The 21,279-nt window shown below is 34.1% G+C and overlaps 2 protein-coding genes, 1 long non-coding RNA gene and 1 pseudogene across 3 annotated transcripts; 2 read left to right on the top strand and 2 right to left on the bottom strand.

Annotated features, from left to right (window-relative positions):
- Positions 1–3,989: 3,989 nt before the first annotated feature.
- Positions 3,990–6,231, top strand: LOC106451834 (protein disulfide-isomerase 5-2). The gene is made up of 5 exons (XM_013893814.3): positions 3,990–4,374; positions 4,477–4,580; positions 4,945–5,315; positions 5,398–5,705; positions 5,786–6,231. The coding sequence occupies exons 1-5, from the start codon at positions 4,165–4,167 to the stop codon at positions 6,098–6,100; spliced, it is 1,308 nt and encodes a 435-aa protein (XP_013749268.1). The 5' UTR covers positions 3,990–4,164; the 3' UTR covers positions 6,101–6,231.
- Positions 6,232–9,762: 3,531 nt separating this feature from the next.
- LOC125609207 lies at positions 9,763–11,809 on the bottom strand. Its single transcript, XR_007339613.1, has 2 exons — positions 10,788–11,809; positions 9,763–10,699 (listed from the first exon to the last, which is right to left on the bottom strand). It is a non-coding gene; the product is annotated as an uncharacterized LOC125609207 (long non-coding RNA).
- A 3,786-nt stretch (positions 11,810–15,595) lies between these two features.
- On the bottom strand, positions 15,596–16,168 carry LOC106423827. The gene has a single exon (XM_013864582.1). It carries the CDS (start codon positions 16,166–16,168, stop codon positions 15,596–15,598), a length of 573 nt encoding a protein of 190 aa, XP_013720036.1.
- Positions 16,169–17,809: 1,641 nt separating this feature from the next.
- On the top strand, positions 17,810–20,107 carry LOC106423791 (annotated as a pseudogene).
- Positions 20,108–21,279: the final 1,172 nt, after the last annotated feature.

Genomic DNA, 21,279 nt, shown 5'->3' with positions numbered 1-21,279 from the left:
TTGTATGCTGACAAGAATATCCTGGATGTAAAAATCATATATGAAGATAAATGTTTTTATGACTCTTGTGTTTATGGCAATCCTAATATTCGTCTGCGTCATCTTGTTTGGGAACGTTTAATTCGATTCAGTCTAACCAGAAGTAGCAGCTAGTGTATGTTTGGTGATTTCAATAAAATTTTAAATAACTCTGAGAAGGTTGGAGGGCCTAGAAGAAGTGATTCAACATTTCAAGAGTTCTCAGACATGTTAGATATTTGTGGAATGATAGAATTACCAAGCTCTGGGAATGGTTTTACTTGGAGTGGCAAGAGAGGTAACTTATGGATCCATAGTAAATTTGATAGAGCATTTGGTAACCAAAAATGGTTTGATCATTCCCATGCTTCAAATCAAGCTTTCCTCGATAAGAGAGGTTCTGATAACCGTCCTTTTGATAAAGCTAATCTTATCTCAAGACTCATATAGAAGTTCTTTCAAATTTGATAAAAGGATGTTCCATAAACCTCTGGTCTTTGAAACCATTAGTCAAGCTTGGAACTCCTCTTCTCCGCATTTAAACCTCAGTGTTGCTTCCAGAATCAGATCTTGTTGGAAGGCTTTAAGTAGATGGAATCTATCATCCTCCAAATTGGAATTTTTAACAAGATTTCTTATCAGGGCTTATAAAGATGAAGAAATTTTTTGGAAACAAAAATGCAAGGACGAATGGATCCTTCATGGAGATGGGAACACATAAAAATTTCATGCAGCACTCAAAGTCTCGAGATCAAGAAATGAGATTGTGAAGCTTCAAGATGTTAACGGTATTTTCCAAAGTTCTGAAGCTTCAAAAGGTCAGGTTGCTATAAACTACTTTAGTAACCTTTTTAAATCGTCCAACTCAGTGGACTACTTTGATCTCCTCAAAGACTGCCCAGTTAGAGTTTCTAGTAGTATGAACCTCCTTCTTACTAGAAAGGTTACTAGTGAAGAAGTTAGAGAAGCAGTTTTCTCTATCAAACCGGATAGTGCGCCTGGTGCTGATGGAATATCAGGTTTTTATTCCAAAAATATTGGGATATTGTTGGAGATCAACTCACCAAGGAGGTTATTTCTTTTTTTTGAAACGGGTGTTATGCCTCCAGAAAGGAATTATACTCAGCTTTGCCTCATCCCAAAGAAGCCAAACGCAGAGTTGATGTCTGATCTTAGGCCTATCAGTTTATGCTTGGTAATGTACAAAACTATTTCTAAAATTTTAGCTTCAAGGATTCAACATCTTCTTCTTGTGATCGTCTCTCCTACACAATCTGCTTTTGTGTCCGATAGACTCATCTACAACATTATACTAGCTCATGAGGCAGTGCTTAGTCTCAAAACCCATGAAGCAATCTCTAAATCTTTTTATGGCTGCCAAGACTGATATGTCAAAAGCTTTTGACAGAGTAGAATGGAACTACTTACAAGCTCTTCTTCAAGCGATAGGTTTTGATATTCTATTGGTCAAGTGGATCATGTCTTGTGTTTCTACAGTGAAGTATTCTATTCTCCTCAACGGGCAATCTTATAGTTTCATCTCTCCTGAAAGAGGACTAAGACAAGGAGACCCGTTATCACCATTCTTGTTTGTTCTTTGCACGGAAGGTCTCACTCACATGCTAAATCAAGCGGTCTCCAGAGGATCTTTGAATGGGATTCAATTTGACTGGAATGGTCCACAGCTTCATCACTTGTTTTTTGCAGACAACAGTCTGTTCCTCTTCAAAGCTGACATCTCTCAATGTCAAGTCTTTCAAGAAATCCTACACAAGTATGGTGAAGCAACAGGACAGGTTATTAATCTCTCAAAATCTTCCCTAACTTTTGGTAAAAATATTAGTTTAGAACTAAAAGAACAGATTCAAGAAAATCTGTGCATTTTTTCTGAGGGAGGTGTTGGGAATTATCTTGGACTTCTTGAATGCTTCAGTGGTTCAAAAGTGGAAATGGTTGCTTATATTCAAGATAAAATGAAAGGAAGGATGACTAGCTGGTACTCTAAGTTCCTATCTCAAGCCGGTAAAGAGATCATTTTGAAATCTGTTGCCATGGCTATGCCCATTCATGCCATGACTTGTTTTAAACTTCACAAGACCACGTGCAAAAACTTGTCCTCTGCCATGGCGGCTTTCTGGTGGAGAGTTTCAGAGGATAAAGGCAAGATCCATTGGCTCACTTGGGACAAGCTTTGTGTCTCAAAAGAGTTAGGAGGAATGGGATTTAAAGATATTGAGTTATTCAATCAGGCTCGTCTTGCTAAACAAGCTTGGAGAATCGTATCTGATCAAAATTCCCTCCTCAGTAGTTTTTTGAAAAGCCGTTATTTCCCTAACGACTCTTTCCTATCTGCTACTCTTGGTAATAGGCCATCATATGCTTGGCGTAGTATTATTCACGGTAGACATCTCCTAGCAAAGGGTTTAAGACATATGGTGCGCGACGGATGCTCTTTACCAGTTGGTCTACACCTTGGTTGGTTGATGGAGAAAAGATGTGCATTCCTCTGATGAAGAACATTATGGTGGATTTAAATCTCAAGGTTTCAGATCTTTTACTTCCAAACTCTCATCTGTGGGATTTACAAAAGCTGGAATCTCTTTCTACAGACAAGACATCGACATAATACTATAGATAAAACCAGTAGTGTCTTCTCAGGATTTTTTTTGCTGGAACCATTCTCGATCAGGAGAATATTCTGTAAAAACTGGTTACTGGTTGGCAGAAAGGGAGGCACGTAAGGAAGGATGCTTATGTATCAGGTCAAATTCTTCCTTCGCTGAATGGTATTAAACATTCCATCTGGTCTTTAAAAACGGCTCCAAAAATCAAGATTTTTCTTTGGAAAGTAATCAGTGGTCCCATTCCAGTTGCTGATCACCTCATTGAAAGAGGAATGAAGGTAGATACTCGATGTCAAACTTGTGGTCTGGAAGGTGAATCGATGAATCATGTTCTTTTCACTTGTACCATTGCAAGACAATCATGGGCTCTATGTAACTACCATGTACCTGAGAATGGTTTTGATCCCTCCTCTATCTACTCCAACATCTTCTATGTTTTAAAGATGGGGAATAACCATAGATGTCCTTCAAATATCAGAAGTAGTGGTCTCTGGATATTGTGGTCAATCTGAAAAAAACAGAAACAATCTACTATTTAATGGTTGTCTATCAGTAGGTCAGATGTTCGCAAAATCGATATTTGAAGAAGTGGATCATTGGTTTCTAGTCAAAAAAATGGAGAATCATGATCGAGCATTTGATCTTGAAAGAAAGAAAAAGATCATTTTTGGATGGAAACCTCCTCATGTTTCTTGGCTTAAATGTGACATTGGCTCATCTTGGAACAAAAGCAACTTTGAGGGTGGTGTCTCTTGGATCCTTAGGAACTCTAATGGCAAAGTCTTGCTCCATGGAAGAAGATCTTTCTCAAACATCCGCAGCAAACTAGACTCTACTTTGAAAGTTGGAAATGGGCCATTGAGAGTATGAAATAACTCCGTATAAACTCTGTTATCTTCTCCAGTGAAGACCTCAACCTAGTAGGAGTCATTATAAAACCAACTTCTTGACCCTCTTTAAAGTTCTACTCTATCAAGCTAACTTCTATGCTTCATGAACTATTGTCTTGGCGAGTAGAATCACAATCTCGTAAGGCCCTAAGACCTGCATTCCTCATAGCAGACAGTGTGGTTAAGAAGAACCTTTTCCAATCTTATATTTTTACAGGTTTCCCGGCTTGGCTTAGGCATTTCTTTATCTAGCTTTTCCTCTGTTTTGTAAAGGGATTGTCCTTGCTTTTCTCTTGTTTATGATCATGTATTACCTAAAAATTTGATAATGCCAAGGTATAAAAAAGAAGTTTTATCCAATCACAATCACAAATGCTTGCGGTATGGAACTTTTGATTTTGAACGGTACAAACTGATTTAAAACGGTACAAACGGTTTATATGATTGTTTAAAAAAAAAAGGGCTATTAATTGTTATGACCTATCCCCAAAAGATGCGTTAAGGGATGGTAAACTGAGAAACCAGTCAGATCTAAAAAATCAGGTTAAATTCTGAGATTGACGTAAAACCATCTACAAACTTATTAAAAATCAAATTGAGTTCAAAACCATAGATCGTCTTCGTCCATCGAGATGCGTTCGTTAGGGTTGATGTATTGGTGGATCTCGTTTCTGGCGTTATCAATCTCACTCTCAGCTTCATCGGATGATCAGTTCACAATCGACGGAACAGTACTCGAACTCACCGACTCCAACTTCGAATCCGCGATTTCCACTTTCGATTGCGTCTTTGTGGATTTCTATGCTCCTTGGTGTGGTCACTGCAAGCGTCTTAACCCTGAGGTCTTTTCTTCTTCTCGATCTGGCCTTGTTCTAGAGTATTATGGATCGAAATCGTATAGCTTTTGCTTTGTTATTGATTTTATTCTTGTCGATCTGGTGCAGTTAGATGCAGCTGCTCCTATTCTTGCTAAACTGAAGCAGCCTATCATCATTGCAAAGCTTAACGCTGACAAATACTCTCGTCTCGCACGCAAGCTTGAGATCGAGTATGTATTAGAGTATAGAACCGTTAATCAAATTGTTGGTTTAGTGATTGGTTTAGTCTGGTTTAGTAACGTCTTGACTGAACTTGAGTCTCTTCAATTCTATTCCTTGGTGGGCAAGATGGCTTTAAAGTCCATATATTTGCCATCTTGAGGGGGAATATTAGAGTATAGAACCGTTAATCAAATTGTTGGTTTAGTGATTGGTTTAGTATTCGATGTTAACCAGTACATAAGCCAACAATTTGATTAACGTTCTATACTCTAATAGTATGTCTGTTAAGTTTCACGCTTTAGCTTCTGTGCTGGTGTTTTTACCTTATCAAAGTAAATAGTTTTTTTTTTCTTTTGGTATTATTTGACGCAGTGCATTCCCCACCCTCATGCTCTATAACCATGGAGTGCCAATGGAGTATTATGGACCCAGGAAAGCGGATTTGCTAGTCCGTTACTTGAAGAAGTTTGTTGCTCCAGATGTTGCCGTTCTTGAATCAAACTCGCATGTCAAGGATTTCGTTGAAGATTCCGGGACTTCCTTCCCTGTGTTCATCGGCTTTGGGTTGAACCAGTCTTTGATATCGGGACTAGGTAGAAAGTATAAGAAAAAGGCTTGGTTTGCTGTTGCAAAGGATGCCTCTGAGGATGTCATGGTTTCCTATGATTTCGATAAGGCTCCTGCATTAGTTGCCCAACATCCTGCCTACAATGAGCATAGCGTCTTCTACGGTCCATTTGAAGGTCAGCGATTACTTACTTCTTTTTGATATCTTTATCTGTTCTAAAGTAAGTAGGTTTGAGAGAGGATAATTTTCGTTTGCAGATGGTTTCTTGGAAGAATTTGTGAAACAAAATTTCCTTCCTTTGATTCTGCCAATTAACCATGACACCCTGAAGCTGCTGAAAGATGATGAGAGGAAGATGGTATTGACAATTGTGGAAGATGAAACTCATGAAAGCATGGGGAAACTGATTAAGGCACTAAGAGCAGCTGCTCATGCCAACCGCGACCTTGTTTTTGGTTACGTCGGTGTGGAGCAGTTTGAAGAGTTTGCAGACTCGTTTCATGCAGACAAGAAGGCAAAGCTGCCTAAGATTGTTGTGTGGGACGGAGATGAGGAGTATGAGCAGGTAATGAACTGGTTAAACCGGTTGAATGATAACTAGATTAGAATAGTAAATCGCATCAACATCTCTATATTGACATACAGGTGAACGGCATAGAGACAGTTAGCCACGAGGAAGATCATTTGACTCAAGTCTCCCGGTTTCTGGAGGGATACAGAGAAGGAAAAACAGAGAAGAAGAGAATCAAAGGACCATCTTTTATGGGATTTATCAACTCAATGATCGGGATTAGGTCCGTGTACATCATTGTGTTCCTGGTTGCTGTCATTATGATGCTACGGAGCCTCGGTCAAGTTGAGGAGCCTGCTCGGGTCAGGACCGCTGCATCCGATGGTCAGGCCACTAGTGTCCTTGAAGGTGAAACCAGTGAGCATAAACCCAGGGACAAAGAGGACTAGTTTTTGGTAGAATTCAGTGTGGTATGTTTTTCCTTTTTATTTAGGCTCTTCAGCCAGAAGCCAACTCAACCTGTTGACAGTTATTTATCTTCGTCTTTATTTTATATGGAGCATTTTGATATTTCACACTATCGAAACCCATTTTTGCCATATGCATTAGTTCTTGGTGCCAACTATTTGCGTTCAAAAATCAAGAAGCATATACACTAAAATATCAAATCTGTACTAAAGATTCTCACTTTCCGAACTCATTCTTCTCACAGATTGCACTAAAGATATCGAATATGTACTCATCAGTCTGAAGTGAAGTGCGGGGATGAGATTGAAATCCTTGAAGACTCCATCATTATCAAAATACTCAAAGCTTTCAGGACCGATTTGCTTCTCAACCTTTTTAGGGTTCTTTGGTTTTAAACTTGGGTCTAGGTTTGGTTTAGGTGCAGAAGGCATTAAAATCATTTGCTCCATTAGTGTAAGCATGGTTTATGCATCTTTTTTGCCATCTTTTTTTATTTTAAGTTACAAACCCAAAGTTTCTTTACAATCATTCTCAACTATGTTTTTATATGCCTTTTTGGCCTTATTTCTATTTTCCTTTGTTGTTAGACTGCAAGAATTGGTTCTCCATATTCCCGGTTCATCAAAATGAGTATCAAGATCTCATGGTCTTATCCACCGAAATCCAACAAAAATTTTTTTTTAAAAAAAATCTGAAGACAGATTCAAAAACATAAAACAAATTTCCATGATAAAAGAAGTGCTTATAGTCGTTTAGAAAAAGAAGTGATTATAGAAACTGATTTATAGCGTTAACAATCCAACAAAAAAAAAATCTATATCCATCATCAAATCCAAATTACAATTTTCAGATTCAATATTCATGCTATACAAAATATTCAAACAAATTGAAACTAACATTAGGAAAATCAAGCATATATCATCAAAAATATGTTAAAATAAGTATACCAAATGCATTAACTATTCTTAAAAAGGTCAAATTTGAATATAAGTTTAGATAGTAGATGTCTTTAATAATAATAATGCTTTCCAGCGATATATGTTCTGTACTTTCAGTTCAAAATTGCTCAACATTTTGCAAATACGTTTAACCTGTTAGCTAGTATTAGAGAAAACCACCAAAATTATTATAAACTTAGGAAAACAAAACCCGGATTTTTTTGGGCCTCTTGATGATTAGTCATTTGACCTAAAAAGTCTTTTGGATCATTCCAAGGTTATCAAAAAAAAAATTAGGAAAAGGAAACCAAATTCAACTCGTGTACGGATAATTTAAATCTCTAACTTTTGTATATTGGTCATTTTGATCTTGTTGTTGTGTTGGCTCATCCATTTTAACTTAGCAAATAGTCAACTATTAACTTTGATTAATAAATATTAAACATAAAATACGTTGTTTTAAGTAAGTCGTCAACTATCGAGTATCGTATCTTGCTTGATACTAGGGGTGGGCGTTCGGATACCCGTTTGGATCGGATATTTTAGATTTTTGGGTATTTTGGTATAGGGATAGAGAACCCGTTAAGATATTTTTAGTTCGGGTTCGGTTATTTTAAATCGGGTTCGGATATTTAGATTTTAAAAGAAAAAAAATAATTTTTTTTTCATTTTTTAATTTTCTTGTATTTAAAAATATAGATTTCACTTAAATGAATTTTTATTTTTATAGATTGAATGATTAATAGGTTTGGAGATAATATTTCAAAAACAAATAGATATTAATTTGGGTATTGTTTTTAAACTTTGAACGTAATTTTTGTTAATACATGAAACAAAAAGTTTGACATTCATTTTAAATGAATATCAAATCATTTTTTCCATAATTATATATATACTTATGATTTTAAAGTATGTGTAATATCAATATAAATATTTAATAAAAAATGAGAGATGTAAACTAGAAATATAAGGATAAGTATATATATGTTCGGTTATCTTCGGATATCCATTCGGGTTCAGATATTATCCGTTCGGGTTCGGATATTATCTGTTCGGGTTCGGATATTATCTGTTCGGGTTCGGATATCCAATCTCTCATAACTTAATACCCGTTCGGGTAATCCGTTCGGGTTCGGATATTATCTGTTCGGGTTCGGATATCCAATCTCTCATAACTTAATACCCGTTCGGGTATTTTGCTACTTGGGTTCAGATTTCGGTTCGGGTTTTTTGGATCGGGTTCGGGTTCGGGTGCGGCTTCAGGTATCGGATAAAGTGCCACCCCTACTTGATACTATCATACTAGGTGTTTTGCCCGCGATGCGGGTTTAAATATTTTCATAATTTTTAAAAAAATCTCACACTATATTCATTATACTAAAATAAATTTTGAAATAACTTAATATTATATTTTTAATTATATAATTAAAAAAATTTATTTGATTAATATTTAATTATGTAATTTATGTTTTTAACTTTTTAAGATAACAATACAATATATTTTTAGATTTTGGATAATTCAATATTATATTTTTAATTATATAATTAAGAATTTTTTTTGATTAATATTTAGTTATATAATTCATGTTTTCAACTTTTTACTAAAATACTTTTTCAGATAACAGTACAATATATATAGAAATTATCTCTTTTTAAATTATATTTTCAGATTTTGGATAATTCTTACTATTATTAATTCTAATAAAGTATCTAATAAAATAAATTAAATTTTCGTTTTTATTTTTTAGTTTAGTAATATATTTTATTCATTAAGGGTATAGAAGTTATTAACCACTCTAACTTTTAACGTGAGAGCTCGATTCCAAAAATTTACTTCGCAAATAATTGTAGAAATTATCTTTTTTTTTAATTATATTTTTAGATTTTGGATAATTCAATATTCTATTTTTAATTATATAATTAAGAATTTTATTTGATTAATATTTAGTTATATAATTCATGTTCTTAACTTTTTACTAAAACACTTTTTCAGATAACAATACAATATATACATAAATTATCTCTCTTTTTAAATTATATTTTCAGATTTCAGATAATTATTACTATTATTAATTTTAATCAATTATCTAATCAAATAAATTTTTTTTTTTTAATTTAGTTATATATTTTATTCATTAAGGGTATAAACATTATTAACCACTCTAACTTTTAACGTGAGATCTCGATTCCAGAAATTTACTTCACAAATAATAGTATAGATGAAAGTGTGTTGTATTGACTTACATAACAAAATATTTATACAAAGAATAGATCCTAAACTGAAGAAGAATCTACACCAAAAACAACAAAATGATAGTTATCCTTATCTTTTATAATTTACATCCTTATTTTTTATAATATTTCCTTGTCGACCCTGCAACTAACACATCTTTTTCCGTGCTTTGGATTCATTCGCACAATATCGTGAATCAAATTTCGATAAGTTATCCATCTTTTGATAACTCCAGTTCATATTCGTTTTACTCTAGAATTCTCTCATGATGTCTGACCGAAATGATAACTACACTTAAGTGACATAGTAGTAAAATCAATTTTGTAAACCTTTCAATGTACACTGCCAATACCACAAGCAGGATGTTACATGAGAGACTTACATAATAGGACACAATCTGACTTTTGTTTACATTAAAAAACACATTGTCTCCTTTGCACACTTTCTCTAGACAGCTGTCTTTTCTATGACATAAATAACCTTGCTTTTTGTGTAAGGAGGAGTGTGTTTCTTTTAAGAAGGCTACCGTAAAGTGAAGAAGTAGAAACTAAGTTTGTCTTTAGTTACACAATAAATGATAAAGGTTAAAAGAAAAAGGTAACTGTATGGGAAAAAGTGAATTGTTTAAGGACGTTAGATCTATTTATATGCATAAGATCTAAGGCTGAGAATATAGTTTAAATATTTGGAGATGTGTTTGGTAATGGGTGGAGTTCGTGGTGGACAAAAAGAAGATGGTTGGATTGGGGTTCTCAGGTGTATTGTGGATGGGACTCTCGTGGTTTGTGTGATTGTTGTGGTGGTCAGATGTGTTGTGGATGGGACTCTTGTGGTTAGGGGGAGTGTTGTTGTGGTCGGGAGTGTTGTCGTCAAGGCTCTGGTGGCCAGTTTGTGAATGGATGCCGATGTTGGCTTTAGTCTGGTGACAATGCTAGTGTGATCTTGTAGGCTTTAGTCTGGATGGAGGTAGTGTTGTACAGCATATTAGCTAATGATATGGGAGTGGCTTCCAAGTGATTCTTCTTCCTCACATACTCAGTTCGTGGAATTAAAGTACATGAATAGACATAAGCTGAAAGGCACATTGCGAACAAAACAAAAGGTGTCTATTAGGTGTATCATGTGTGGCGACATGAGACGGGTTGTTGTGGTTGGGTGAGTTGTGGTCGGGTAAGTCATGGTTAGGCGTCAGCTGTATCCATATCCACCACCATAGCATCCACCATCACGACATCCATAACCACCTCCTCCTCCTCACGTCTTCTACCTCCGTATCTACATCCGCCACCACGACATCTACCATCGCGGCATCCACCACCACAATCAGACAATAAACTAACTTTTCATATATGAATCAGTTGCGAAGAGTCTCACGGGAAGACGGTGGTCTATGGCGTCCTCTGCAGAATCTGAAAAAAGGAAAAATCGTTAATGGTGGCTGTGGGTGGAAGATGAAGGAACAACGGCGGCGGAGACAGAGTACGAAACGGAACTCACCTTCCATGGCGGGTTTTTCTCAATCAACGGTGGCTGGCTGTGGTTAATGACGAAATCAACTATCGCCGGAGAGGATCTGATTTTTAGAAACTTGATTACGGTTTGGCGAAGGTTTGAGTTTCTAGATCTACAAGAAATCGGGGGAGAGATAAAACTAGGGTTTGTCTCTTGAAATCTACAAAATGAAAAAGAAAAAAAAAGATAGACTCTTTCAAAATTCAAGTAAAAAATATCTGAAAATATATTATTTGTTTTATTTTTACTAGTTAGAAAAACCAATTGTTCTGGTTAGAGAATTCATGAAACCCACTTTCACTAAGAGGTGAGGGTTAAGCTAGACATTTCACTAAGAGAAAGTGTCCACTAAGACCAAAGTGTCTTAAAGTGTAATTCATAAGATGAATTGTGTCTGTGGGCGTAAATATCTCATGTTACATTGATATCACGGAATCATCTCAACATATACCAGAAGACATCTAAGTTTCCAAACTGTTAGGCAAAGGGAAACCCCGTGGTTGAGAATGGGTATAGCCGTGTGGGAGTCCACGTAATTTGTCACTTGGGCGTGATTTGTAGGAATCAAATGTCTTTAGTCCACTCAGACCTGGCTTTGACTTTAAATGGTGAAAAATAGATATGAGTCCGAATGGTGACTGCAAAATTGGTAATATTAGCGGGACAAAATTTAAGTGTGGTACGGTCCAAGTGCAGTTCGTGCGGTTTGCGGGACAAGTGCGGTTTTAACAAAATTAGCGGTGCGGAATTGTGTTGATTGGTGAACATATATAGTTTGCGGAATTGAACAATTAAAAAAAAAATATTAAACAAAAATATCAATGAAATCAATATAATTTTATGTGTTCTTTTATTAACTAGAAAAATAAATAATAAGTATAAATCTTGCTATATATATAATAAATACATAAGTACATATTCTTTAAATAATATTAATAATATCAAATAAGATTTGGTTGGTGAAAATTTTATGCAATACTAATTATCAATAAAATTATAAATTTTAATTATTTACTTACTATTAAAATAATTTAGAGTACAAATTATTATATTTAAAACGTGAAAATAATAAAATATGTTAAATGTGCAGAACATACTTAAAAGTTAGAAAATAAAAGGGCTGTATATTATTTATTAAAAATATTAATAATTATATTAACAGTGAGAAAATTTACAATTAAAAAAAACAAATGTGTTAATTTTTAAGTTAGAAACTAGATCTCTACCCGCACAACCGTGCGGGTAATTATTTTTAACTTTTATAAACATACATATTTGTTTTACATGATTAGCGATATAAAATTTTATAGTTCACAAACAATAATTTAATTTATTGTTTTAAACTGTTAGTGGTATTTTTCTTATTAAGTTTAAGTTATATTTACGAAAAATAACACTTAATTTAACACTGACTTAAATATTTCATTCAGGGTATACTTGTATTTTAGATTTTTGCCATACATCTATGTTAACCTACATATAGGTTTTGGCCATCCATATATATTAATTGCATATAGGTCATGAAATATATAGGTCATGTATCAAATTATTTGTATGATTTAAATATTTGACGCAATAACCTATACTAAGTCTGATTCATAAAACATATGTTTCATTTAAATTATTGAACCAAAAATAGTAATGCATCGTCTTTGTCATTGTCATTGTCATTTTAAATCTGTATTTTTCTATATTATCTTTGTTTTATTGAGGTTTATTATGTTGTCTATTGGTGATTTAGATTTTAATTGTTTGGTTGTATTACTCCAAAACTCTTGGATTATTTGCAATGAGTTTTTGGTGTTAATTTTTTTTTGCAATCTTTCATCTATGATACATCACTTTATACAATTAACATTTATACATACCATTACATTTGATGATGACAGATTGAAAATAAACATATTCATATGAAAATATATTTTTCAATCATTTGTCAGTCATTTAAGTTAATGACATTAATTAGTAGAATACATATTGCACTTTCAAAACTGCACAAGATAAAAAAAGTACAAAAACAATTAAATTAATGAATAATATATAAGCTTAGTCTATATAGAAATAAGAATGATTACTTTTATGTTCACAAAGTATTCATATACTCTTATTATTAAAATATAAATTAAACCAATCACTATATTTAATAACACAGATCTATTATACTATCAAAATAGCATTTGTAAACCGATTGTTCATATTCATAGCACATTTTTAATCATGTGGTACAAATTTTTAAATTGAAAATCATATCATTAGGGATCCAAGATTTAATTGAAAAATCTTATATTAAATTAATATCATAAATTTAATGCAAAATTGCACATGATTTTAATTATAATTACAAAATTAATTAGAAATTTAAAAGGTTTGTTTTAGTGAAAAATGGAAAATACATTTATATTTTAAACAAAGACGAAATATTAAATATTTTAAGGGTTTGTTTTAGTGAAAAATGAAAAATATATTATATTTTAAATAAATACGAAATTAATTAAATAATTAAAATAAAATGTTTGTTTTAGTTAAAAGAATAAATTTATATTATGAAAAAGATATGAAAAGATTTTATTCAGATGCAAATTTAGAGAAAATAAAAGAATATCTATTTGATTAGTTAGTTTTCAAATAATTGAATAATTCAAATATTTATATAAAAATCATTTAAGCAACTTTCTAAGGGGTGGTCCAAATAAAAAATCACACATGAAATAAGTCACGACTTCTGTTTTAATATATAAGATGTTGTATAACATAGATTTTATTATTAAAAAGGATAATATTTATTTTGCATAAGATAGGTGCTGTTAGAAAAAAAATATAACACATTTGCCGTTTTCAAAACAGAATTATTTACTGTGCATAATGGTTAAAAGTTATCTATTATTTACTGTGTATAATGGTTATTTTTATATGTGCTAGTAGTTAAGATTTTATTCTAATACAACAAATCAACAGAATGTATATTAATGTATTTCAAATATTTTAATGAATATATATAAAAAATACAATAGGAGAGAAGTGTGTTTTTTTCAAATACGCTGGTTTGTTATGTCGGGTGCGTTTTTCATAAGATGTACGTTATCCAATAAACAATTTTATCATTTGCGGTTTTACTTTTTTTCTCTTCCCAATACCGCACTTTTACAAAATGATTTATGAAGGGTGACCAAAAGGCGTTTTTTGAGAATTCCGCTTTTGTCAAGTTACCATTCATACACATAGTCAACACATATAAACCTCTCAAACTGTAGTATGTACAAGGCCGACTCACAAGGGGAGACAAGCGGTGCGACTGCTCCAGGCCCAAACTGATGTCTCTCTGTATAATAATAATTAATCCAATTTTTTTATAAATTTATATATTTATATATAAAGATATAATAAATAAAATAAATAAAATAAATAAAATTGAAAAGGCCCAAAATTATTTGATATGTATATAGTTTTATTTTTATTACAAATATATAAAATATTACTGATTAAATTTTAAAAATGTTTTAAACATTATCTACTTATAAATTTTAAAGAGTAAAACAATTGGTTTTGTCTTAGGGTCCCTAGCAATGTTGAGCCGGCCTGTGAGTACGTAATCGGAACATACAATCAGAAGCGACCTTCCTAGCCGTAACCTCATCCTTTTAAAAAGGTCAAGATTTAATTCCTTTCTTCTAGTTCAGAAATTGTGTTCGGGCAATAATGCTAATCTCTCGTTTTCAATTCAAAGCGTGTTCCTAATTTTCTGTAATGATATTCATTTCTTATTAAATTTCAAAGACGTATCGGACGGTTTATTTTTTTTTCTCTGTATTATTGGGCCACTATATATAAATTAGACATAAATTATACAACTGGATTCAGAATCACAACTCTCCATAATGAATGCAAATAAGAAGGAGACGTGCAAGATAAAGTGGGTCCATGTCATGTAAACGTGTTCTCCATTATCCACCAATCTACTCTCTCTACGACCCGACCCGACCCCACTAGGCAATCAAATAAAATTATTTGTCTATTTAAAGAAATGTTACAGTATCTTTGAATATGATAATAAAACAATATTTTACAAATCTTTATATATAGAAGAAGATACAAATACATGTGAAAGTTTCTATATAGTTACGATTTTAATAATGAAATAATAATTCGAAAATATATATATAGAAGAAGATACAAATACATGTGAAAGTTTGAAACAATCTATTCAATGAAAAAATATACCGTATACTTATTATGTGTTTAAAAATTGATAGACACATATTTACTATAATATATACCAATTTAGAGTTGAAAACAAATAGTTTATATAAAAATAAATAAAAATAAAAATCCGCGCGGTTGTGCGGGTCGAGATCTAGTACATCTTAAAACCCCCCAAAAACAATAGAAGATGAATCTCTGATTCGTTCTTCTTCAACTAGTTGATATGCTAAAACATTCTCACGTAGTGATTAGGCTAAAGCTAATGTGATTATATCATCCAAAGTTTTTTTTTTGTTTCGCTAAACTGGAAATATCATAAATGAAAAGAAGATTTTACAAGAAGATCTTTCATTCGAGCCATCATGGCAAAAATAAATAAAAAATTTTGGATCATGATTTAAACCTACAAGACACATTTTATCTTAGTCGCGTGGCCATAAGTGAATCAAAATGTTTCCTATGCCTCCTTGCTGAGATGATGTTCCGTAGCTCTTTATCGATGCCATAGAACACAGCTGCTGCTGAGATAGATGTTTGATTGCGTACCAGGTTGTTTCTCTGCTTCCATAGATGGTAGATCACCGTCTGAACCGCTAGCTTCCTAAGGAGAGAAATCTTGGAAGAAGATGCAGCTCTGATCCAGGACAAGAGCTCTGACCAGTCTGCGAACATGGTGTTTGGTGGCTGGCATCTGAGCAGTATTCGCATGAAAGCATGAGCTGATCCCTCGTCTCTTCGAAGTTGGAGCAAAAAGGACAGGAGGGTGAGACCGGTAATCCCCATGCTGCAAGTCTTGATCGTGTAGGCAACATGTCGTAGTTTGCGATCCACATAGTAAAGCTATGCTTTGGAATTGCTCCTTTGAACCAGACCACATCCACCCAATTTTTGATCTGTTGATGCGGCCTGAGCACTTCCCACATTGTGGAAGACCTGAAAACATGTAAAGAAGAATCACCAGCCACCCATTCGTAATCATCACAAACATCAACATTTAATGGCAGGGTTATAGTCGTAAGGTGAGCATGTAAATCAACTTCCTCTTGAGAACGTGGATGTGGAAGGGTCCAATGTGATCCTGCTATAGCATCTACAACGACTGCATTCTTCCTTACTTGCAAGGCTCTAGGTCCCGCGGGACCAATGTGTTCTATCAACTGACCCATGGGAGTCCACTGATCGAACCAGAAGCTTGCTGTGAGACCGTTACCCTGCCTTGTTTTACAAAACTGGAGCGAAAAAGGTCTCAGGTCCAGCAGCTTTCTCCACGCCCAAGAGTCAGAAGCATTCTCTGCGATGGTCCAGAAAGAATGGCCATTCAGGTGCGTGCTCCAGTGCCAGTACGCCCACAGAGAGGGAGTTCTAGATAGTAGTATCCAGATGAACTTTAGGCATAACACCTGGTTCCAGATGGAGAAGCTCCGGAGGCCTAGACCGCCTTCTTCCTTGGGTAGACAAACAATTGTCCAAGCTATCTTTGCTATGCTTCTCTGGAGGATAACATTTATGCAGCTTCGATATGAGAGCCTAGGTCTTGATGTAAAGCCGTTTAGGGCATCCCCAGACTACATGATATCTTCCACCATCGCAACCGCCAAATCCACATTTTCTTCCAATCTCACATCTGCCAAATCAAATATGTATTCTACTATTATTGTCTATGGTGGATGTATGACAAATCTCACCACATATTTGATATTATTTTTCAAAGTTACTTTAAATGATAATTAATTATGCAAATATTTAAGTTTATGAGAAAATTAAACTTATCCTTTTAAAGCATTTATAAATGTTTAAGAATCATTTATAAAATATCCCCTATATGTTTGTTAAAACATCATTATTAATATATCTACCGTCATTTTCAATGATGATGTCGAAAATTATCATTTAAGATATATCAAAATCGGTCATTGTTAATAGTTATGTAAGAAACCATCATTGTCAAAAGTGATATGTTTGAAATTTTTATTGTCAACGATGATATGTTAGTTTTTTTTTTGAAAAAAAATTTTGTAATTATTTTAGAAATATTTTCTATTTAAAAAAGGATATTTTGAATTTTCTATTTTTTGTGATTTTTCTGAATTTTAATTATTCTTTTAAAAAATCATATATTTTAATTAAATTTTATTTTCTGTTTTTTAATCTAATTATCTAAATTTTTATTTAATTTTATGATATTTTTTCTTTAATTTTATGAATTTTTGTTTTGTTTTCTGATATTTATTTATTTATTTTATTAGTTAAATAATTATTTTTTTGAAAAAACCGACACCTCATCGTTTTAACCTGTGCGACATGTTAACCTTTTACTGATAAACAAATAAGTTAAATTGAAGGTTTTTTACGATACAAATGTCACTTTGAAAGTTTAAAGCAATAGAAAAAAAAAACTAAAAGGTTTAAAGTGTTAGTAGATTACACTTTTAGGGTTTATAATGCATTTTACCGATATACATATATATATATTATTTCTTAATAGATAAAAATATATTGGATTATCGGTTTGGTTCGATTTATAACCAAACCATTCAGATTGAGTAACATGGACCAATTGAGTTATATAAGGAACAGAGTTTGGTCTGGTTCGGTTTAACTTCTGTTGGATTGGTTCGGTTTGTTATTTTGCCCACCCCTAATTCTTACAAAAAATTATTGCATTTGAAAATAATATTTAGATGCCAACATTTAAAAAAAAAAAAGTATAAACGAACTGGTGTATGTATGTATCTAAAATTACGATACCTAATATTTCAAGAAATTAAAATAATAACAGAAAATTGAAAATAAACAAATGTGATGAAAATGATATAAGAGTGAGTCAAAAAAATATGGAGAAGAGGGAAGAAAGCAAAGAAAAACTCCGATATCATCATCTACAGAAATCGAGATCGCAGAAAAATGGAGAAAGCAAATCCTAGACGCCCTTCAAACACTGTTCTTCCTTACCAAACTCCTCGATTAAGAGATCACTACCTGCTGGGGAAGAAGCTAGGCCAAGGCCAATTCGGCACGACCTATCTCTGCACCGAGAAGTCAACCTCCGCGAATTACGCCTGCAAATCGATCCCTAAGCGGAAGCTGGTGTGCCGAGAAGATTACGAGGATGTCTGGCGCGAGATTCAGATCATGCATCATCTCTCGGAGCACCCCAACGTTGTCCGGATCAAGGGTACCTACGAGGATTCCGTCTTCGTACACCTCGTGATGGAGGTCTGCGAAGGAGGTGAGCTGTTCGATCGGATTGTGGCCAAGGGTCATTTCAGCGAGCGTGAGGCGGTTAAGCTTATAAGACGATTCTTGCGGTGGTGGAGGCATGCCATTCGCTTGGGGTTATGCATAGAGATCTCAAGCCTGAGAATTTCTTGTTTGATAGCCCTAAGGAAGATGCCAAGCTTAAGGCTACCGATTTTGGCTTGTCTGTCTTCTACAAACCAGGTTTGCTTTTAGATTCATCTCTTTCCCACATTCTCAACTTCTTGTTTTTTTTTTTCCTTTTGTTTAGTTGAAATTCAAAAGTTGATAATTGTTTCTTTGTTAGCAAAACGTTTCTTGTATTAGAATTAGCTGTTTTTTCCTGGTTGATTATGTGTTGATTGGATCATCGAATAATTGTTGTTTTGTTTGTCTTCAGGACAATATCTATACGACGTAGTTGGAAGCCCGTACTATGTTGCACCAGAGGTTCTAAAGAAATGTTATGGACCTGAAATAGATGTGTGGAGCGCCGGTGTAATCCTCTACATTTTACTAAGCGGTGTCCCTCCTTTCTGGGCAGGTTAGTCTGCAAAAGATAAAAAGCCTTTTCTTATATACAAGTTTCATGTCTTATTTGAATGATGGATGCAGAAACCGAGTCTGGAATCTTTAGACAGATATTGCAAGGGAAGTTAGATTTCAAATCTGACCCGTGGCCTACTATCTCAGAAGCTGCTAAAGATCTGATCTACAAGATGCTTGAAAGGAGCCCCAAGAAACGAATTTCTGCACATGAGGCCTTGTGTAAGGCTTGTTCATTTAGTATCAACTATTGTGTCTTTGTGGATAATGAGTATTGAGCTCGTTCTGAATGTATTAGGTCACCCATGGATTGTGGATGAAGAGGCAGCACCAGACAAGCCTCTTGACCCAGCAGTCTTATCACGACTAAAGCAGTTCTCACAGATGAACAAGATTAAGAAAATGGCCTTGCGGGTATATTAATGAACAACAGTCTTTTTTTTTATGTTCAATCCATCAGCTGATTTCTCTCAACACTCACAGGTTATCGCTGAGAGGCTTTCAGAGGAAGAAATTGGGGGTCTAAAAGAATTATTCAAAATGATAGACACAGACAACAGCGGGACGATTACATTTGAAGAGCTCAAAGCGGGTTTGAAGAGAGTCGGATCCGAGCTGATGGAATCAGAGATCAAGTCTCTTATGGATGCGGTATCCCTAACAATACCATGACCAAATAAACTCTCTTTCTCTTTTGTCAACATTTGGACTTGTTAAGAGAGAGCAATTATGTTTTGGGCACAGGCGGATATTGATAACAGTGGTACAATAGACTACGGAGAGTTTCTAGCAGCGACACTACACATGAACAAGATGGAGAGAGAAGAGAATCTGGTGGCAGCATTTTCGTATTTTGACAAGGACGGGAGCGGATATATCACCATAGATGAGCTGCAGTCAGCATGCACAGAGTTTGGTCTATGTGATACACCTCTTGATGCCATGATCAAGGAGATTGATCTTGATAATGTATGTAACCAACTACACTTGTTCTCCTCTAATGTTGATGTATATTATATATGAGTACTGAGGTATTGTAAATGAATGTAGGACGGGAAGATAGATTTCTCGGAGTTTACGGCAATGATGAAGAAAGGAGATGGAGTTGGGAGAAGCAGAACCATGATGAAAAACTTGAACTTCAACATTGCTGACGCTTTTGGAGTTGATGAACAAAGCGCTCAAAAATCCGATGATTGACCCCCACACCCCAGCCAATCGATCCATCCACAATTTCTTTTTGGCAAAATTAAAAAAAATTAATATCAATTTTAGTTTCTTACATATCTCTTGGAACTGAGAATAATGAAATGTTTTTTTTTTTTTTGCTTTTTTTTTTTTTTGTAGATGAGCAACTTTCAGAATTTTTGTCATTTTGCTTCACAATAAATGACTAAATTTCAGAGAAATGAATTTAGATGTACAGTGCCAGCCTCAGAATAATAAAAGAGTGATTACCCCTATAGGGCATTTTTCATGTTGTTATTACAATATAAGTCAGTTTCAGCTACCAAATTAGTTTTTACTGGTTGTTTACCTTGATGTCCCCAACTAAACTTTAACTATAAAAGCTTATAGTTTCTTATTTGCTAACCAATTTTTATTTTAAAATTTAAAACTGACAAAAGCAGTGAATTGCTTTTGATTTTCAGCCACATGTTTAATACTCATTTTCTTATCTCCTTCACTCTAATATAGATAAGAAGTACGGTGAATAAATTTGAAAACAAACATGTCAAAGTTTAAGATTTGTATGACGAAGACTGTAGGCTGAAGATTTGAGAACAAACACGCCGTGCTTCCTGGTCCTCGTCTGTGATGAACCTCAGCCCAATTCCATTGCGGTTCGTCTTCTCCTTCGCCATGAATCACACGACCAAGCTTCCTCCTCCACATTGTGCTCCGCAACTCATCCACCTCGCGCTGTGACAGTATGTCGTGGTGGTTGTGATGGTCGGAATCTATGTCGAACGGTGAAGCTCGGGCAGTAATGGAGGTGTTCTCACATTTTCACGTTTGGTCCTTTATTTGTTAGGTTATTATCAATTTGGCCCAAACTATCAAATTTTCAGATACATCCCTTTTAATTTTCCAAAAACTTTTAATTGTTCAATCCAATCCCTAAAATATGTAAATATGAATTTAAATATCTTAATTTAAAAAATGTACAAATGAATCGGTGTACATGTATCAATTCGTATAATATTGTACACGTGGACAGTAGAATATATGTGTACACGTTGACGATGTTTGACACACTTATATTGTACACCTACATATATATCATAGTGTACATATGTACATCAACTTATATCATGTGTACACTTCATATGTTCTTTTAGATATAAACAAACTGCACCACAATTGCATGCAAACAAGCGTGTACATGTATACACATGTACAGCTTAAATGGAATGTACACACGACATTTGTGTATGCGCAAGTTTCAATGTACACACTCATACGAGCGACATGTACACACTCATACGAGCGA

Source organism: Brassica napus, chromosome A5 (genome assembly GCF_020379485.1).
Source record: "Brassica napus cultivar Da-Ae chromosome A5, Da-Ae, whole genome shotgun sequence".
NCBI lineage: Eukaryota > Viridiplantae > Streptophyta > Magnoliopsida > Brassicales > Brassicaceae > Brassica > Brassica napus.
The sequence above is the reverse complement of the archived record's forward strand: the minus strand, read 5'-3'. Positions and strand labels throughout refer to the sequence as shown.

What these genes read in the sequence shown, in the direction of transcription:
- LOC106451834 (XM_013893814.3), top strand. Translation starts at nt 4,165, where the DNA reads ATGCGTTCGTTAGGGTTGATGTATTGGTGGATCTCGTTTCTGGCGTTA. An exon ending in CTTCTACGGTCCATTTGAAG is followed by an intron (nt 5,316 to 5,397) that starts GTCAGCGATTAC and finishes TTTCGTTTGCAG; the next exon opens with ATGGTTTCTTGGAAGAATTT. An exon ending in GAGATGAGGAGTATGAGCAG is followed by an intron (nt 5,706 to 5,785) that starts GTAATGAACTGG and finishes ATTGACATACAG; the next exon opens with GTGAACGGCATAGAGACAGT.
- LOC106423827 (XM_013864582.1), bottom strand. Translation starts at nt 16,168, where the DNA reads ATGGGTCAGTTGATAGAACACATTGGTCCCGCGGGACCTAGAGCCTTG.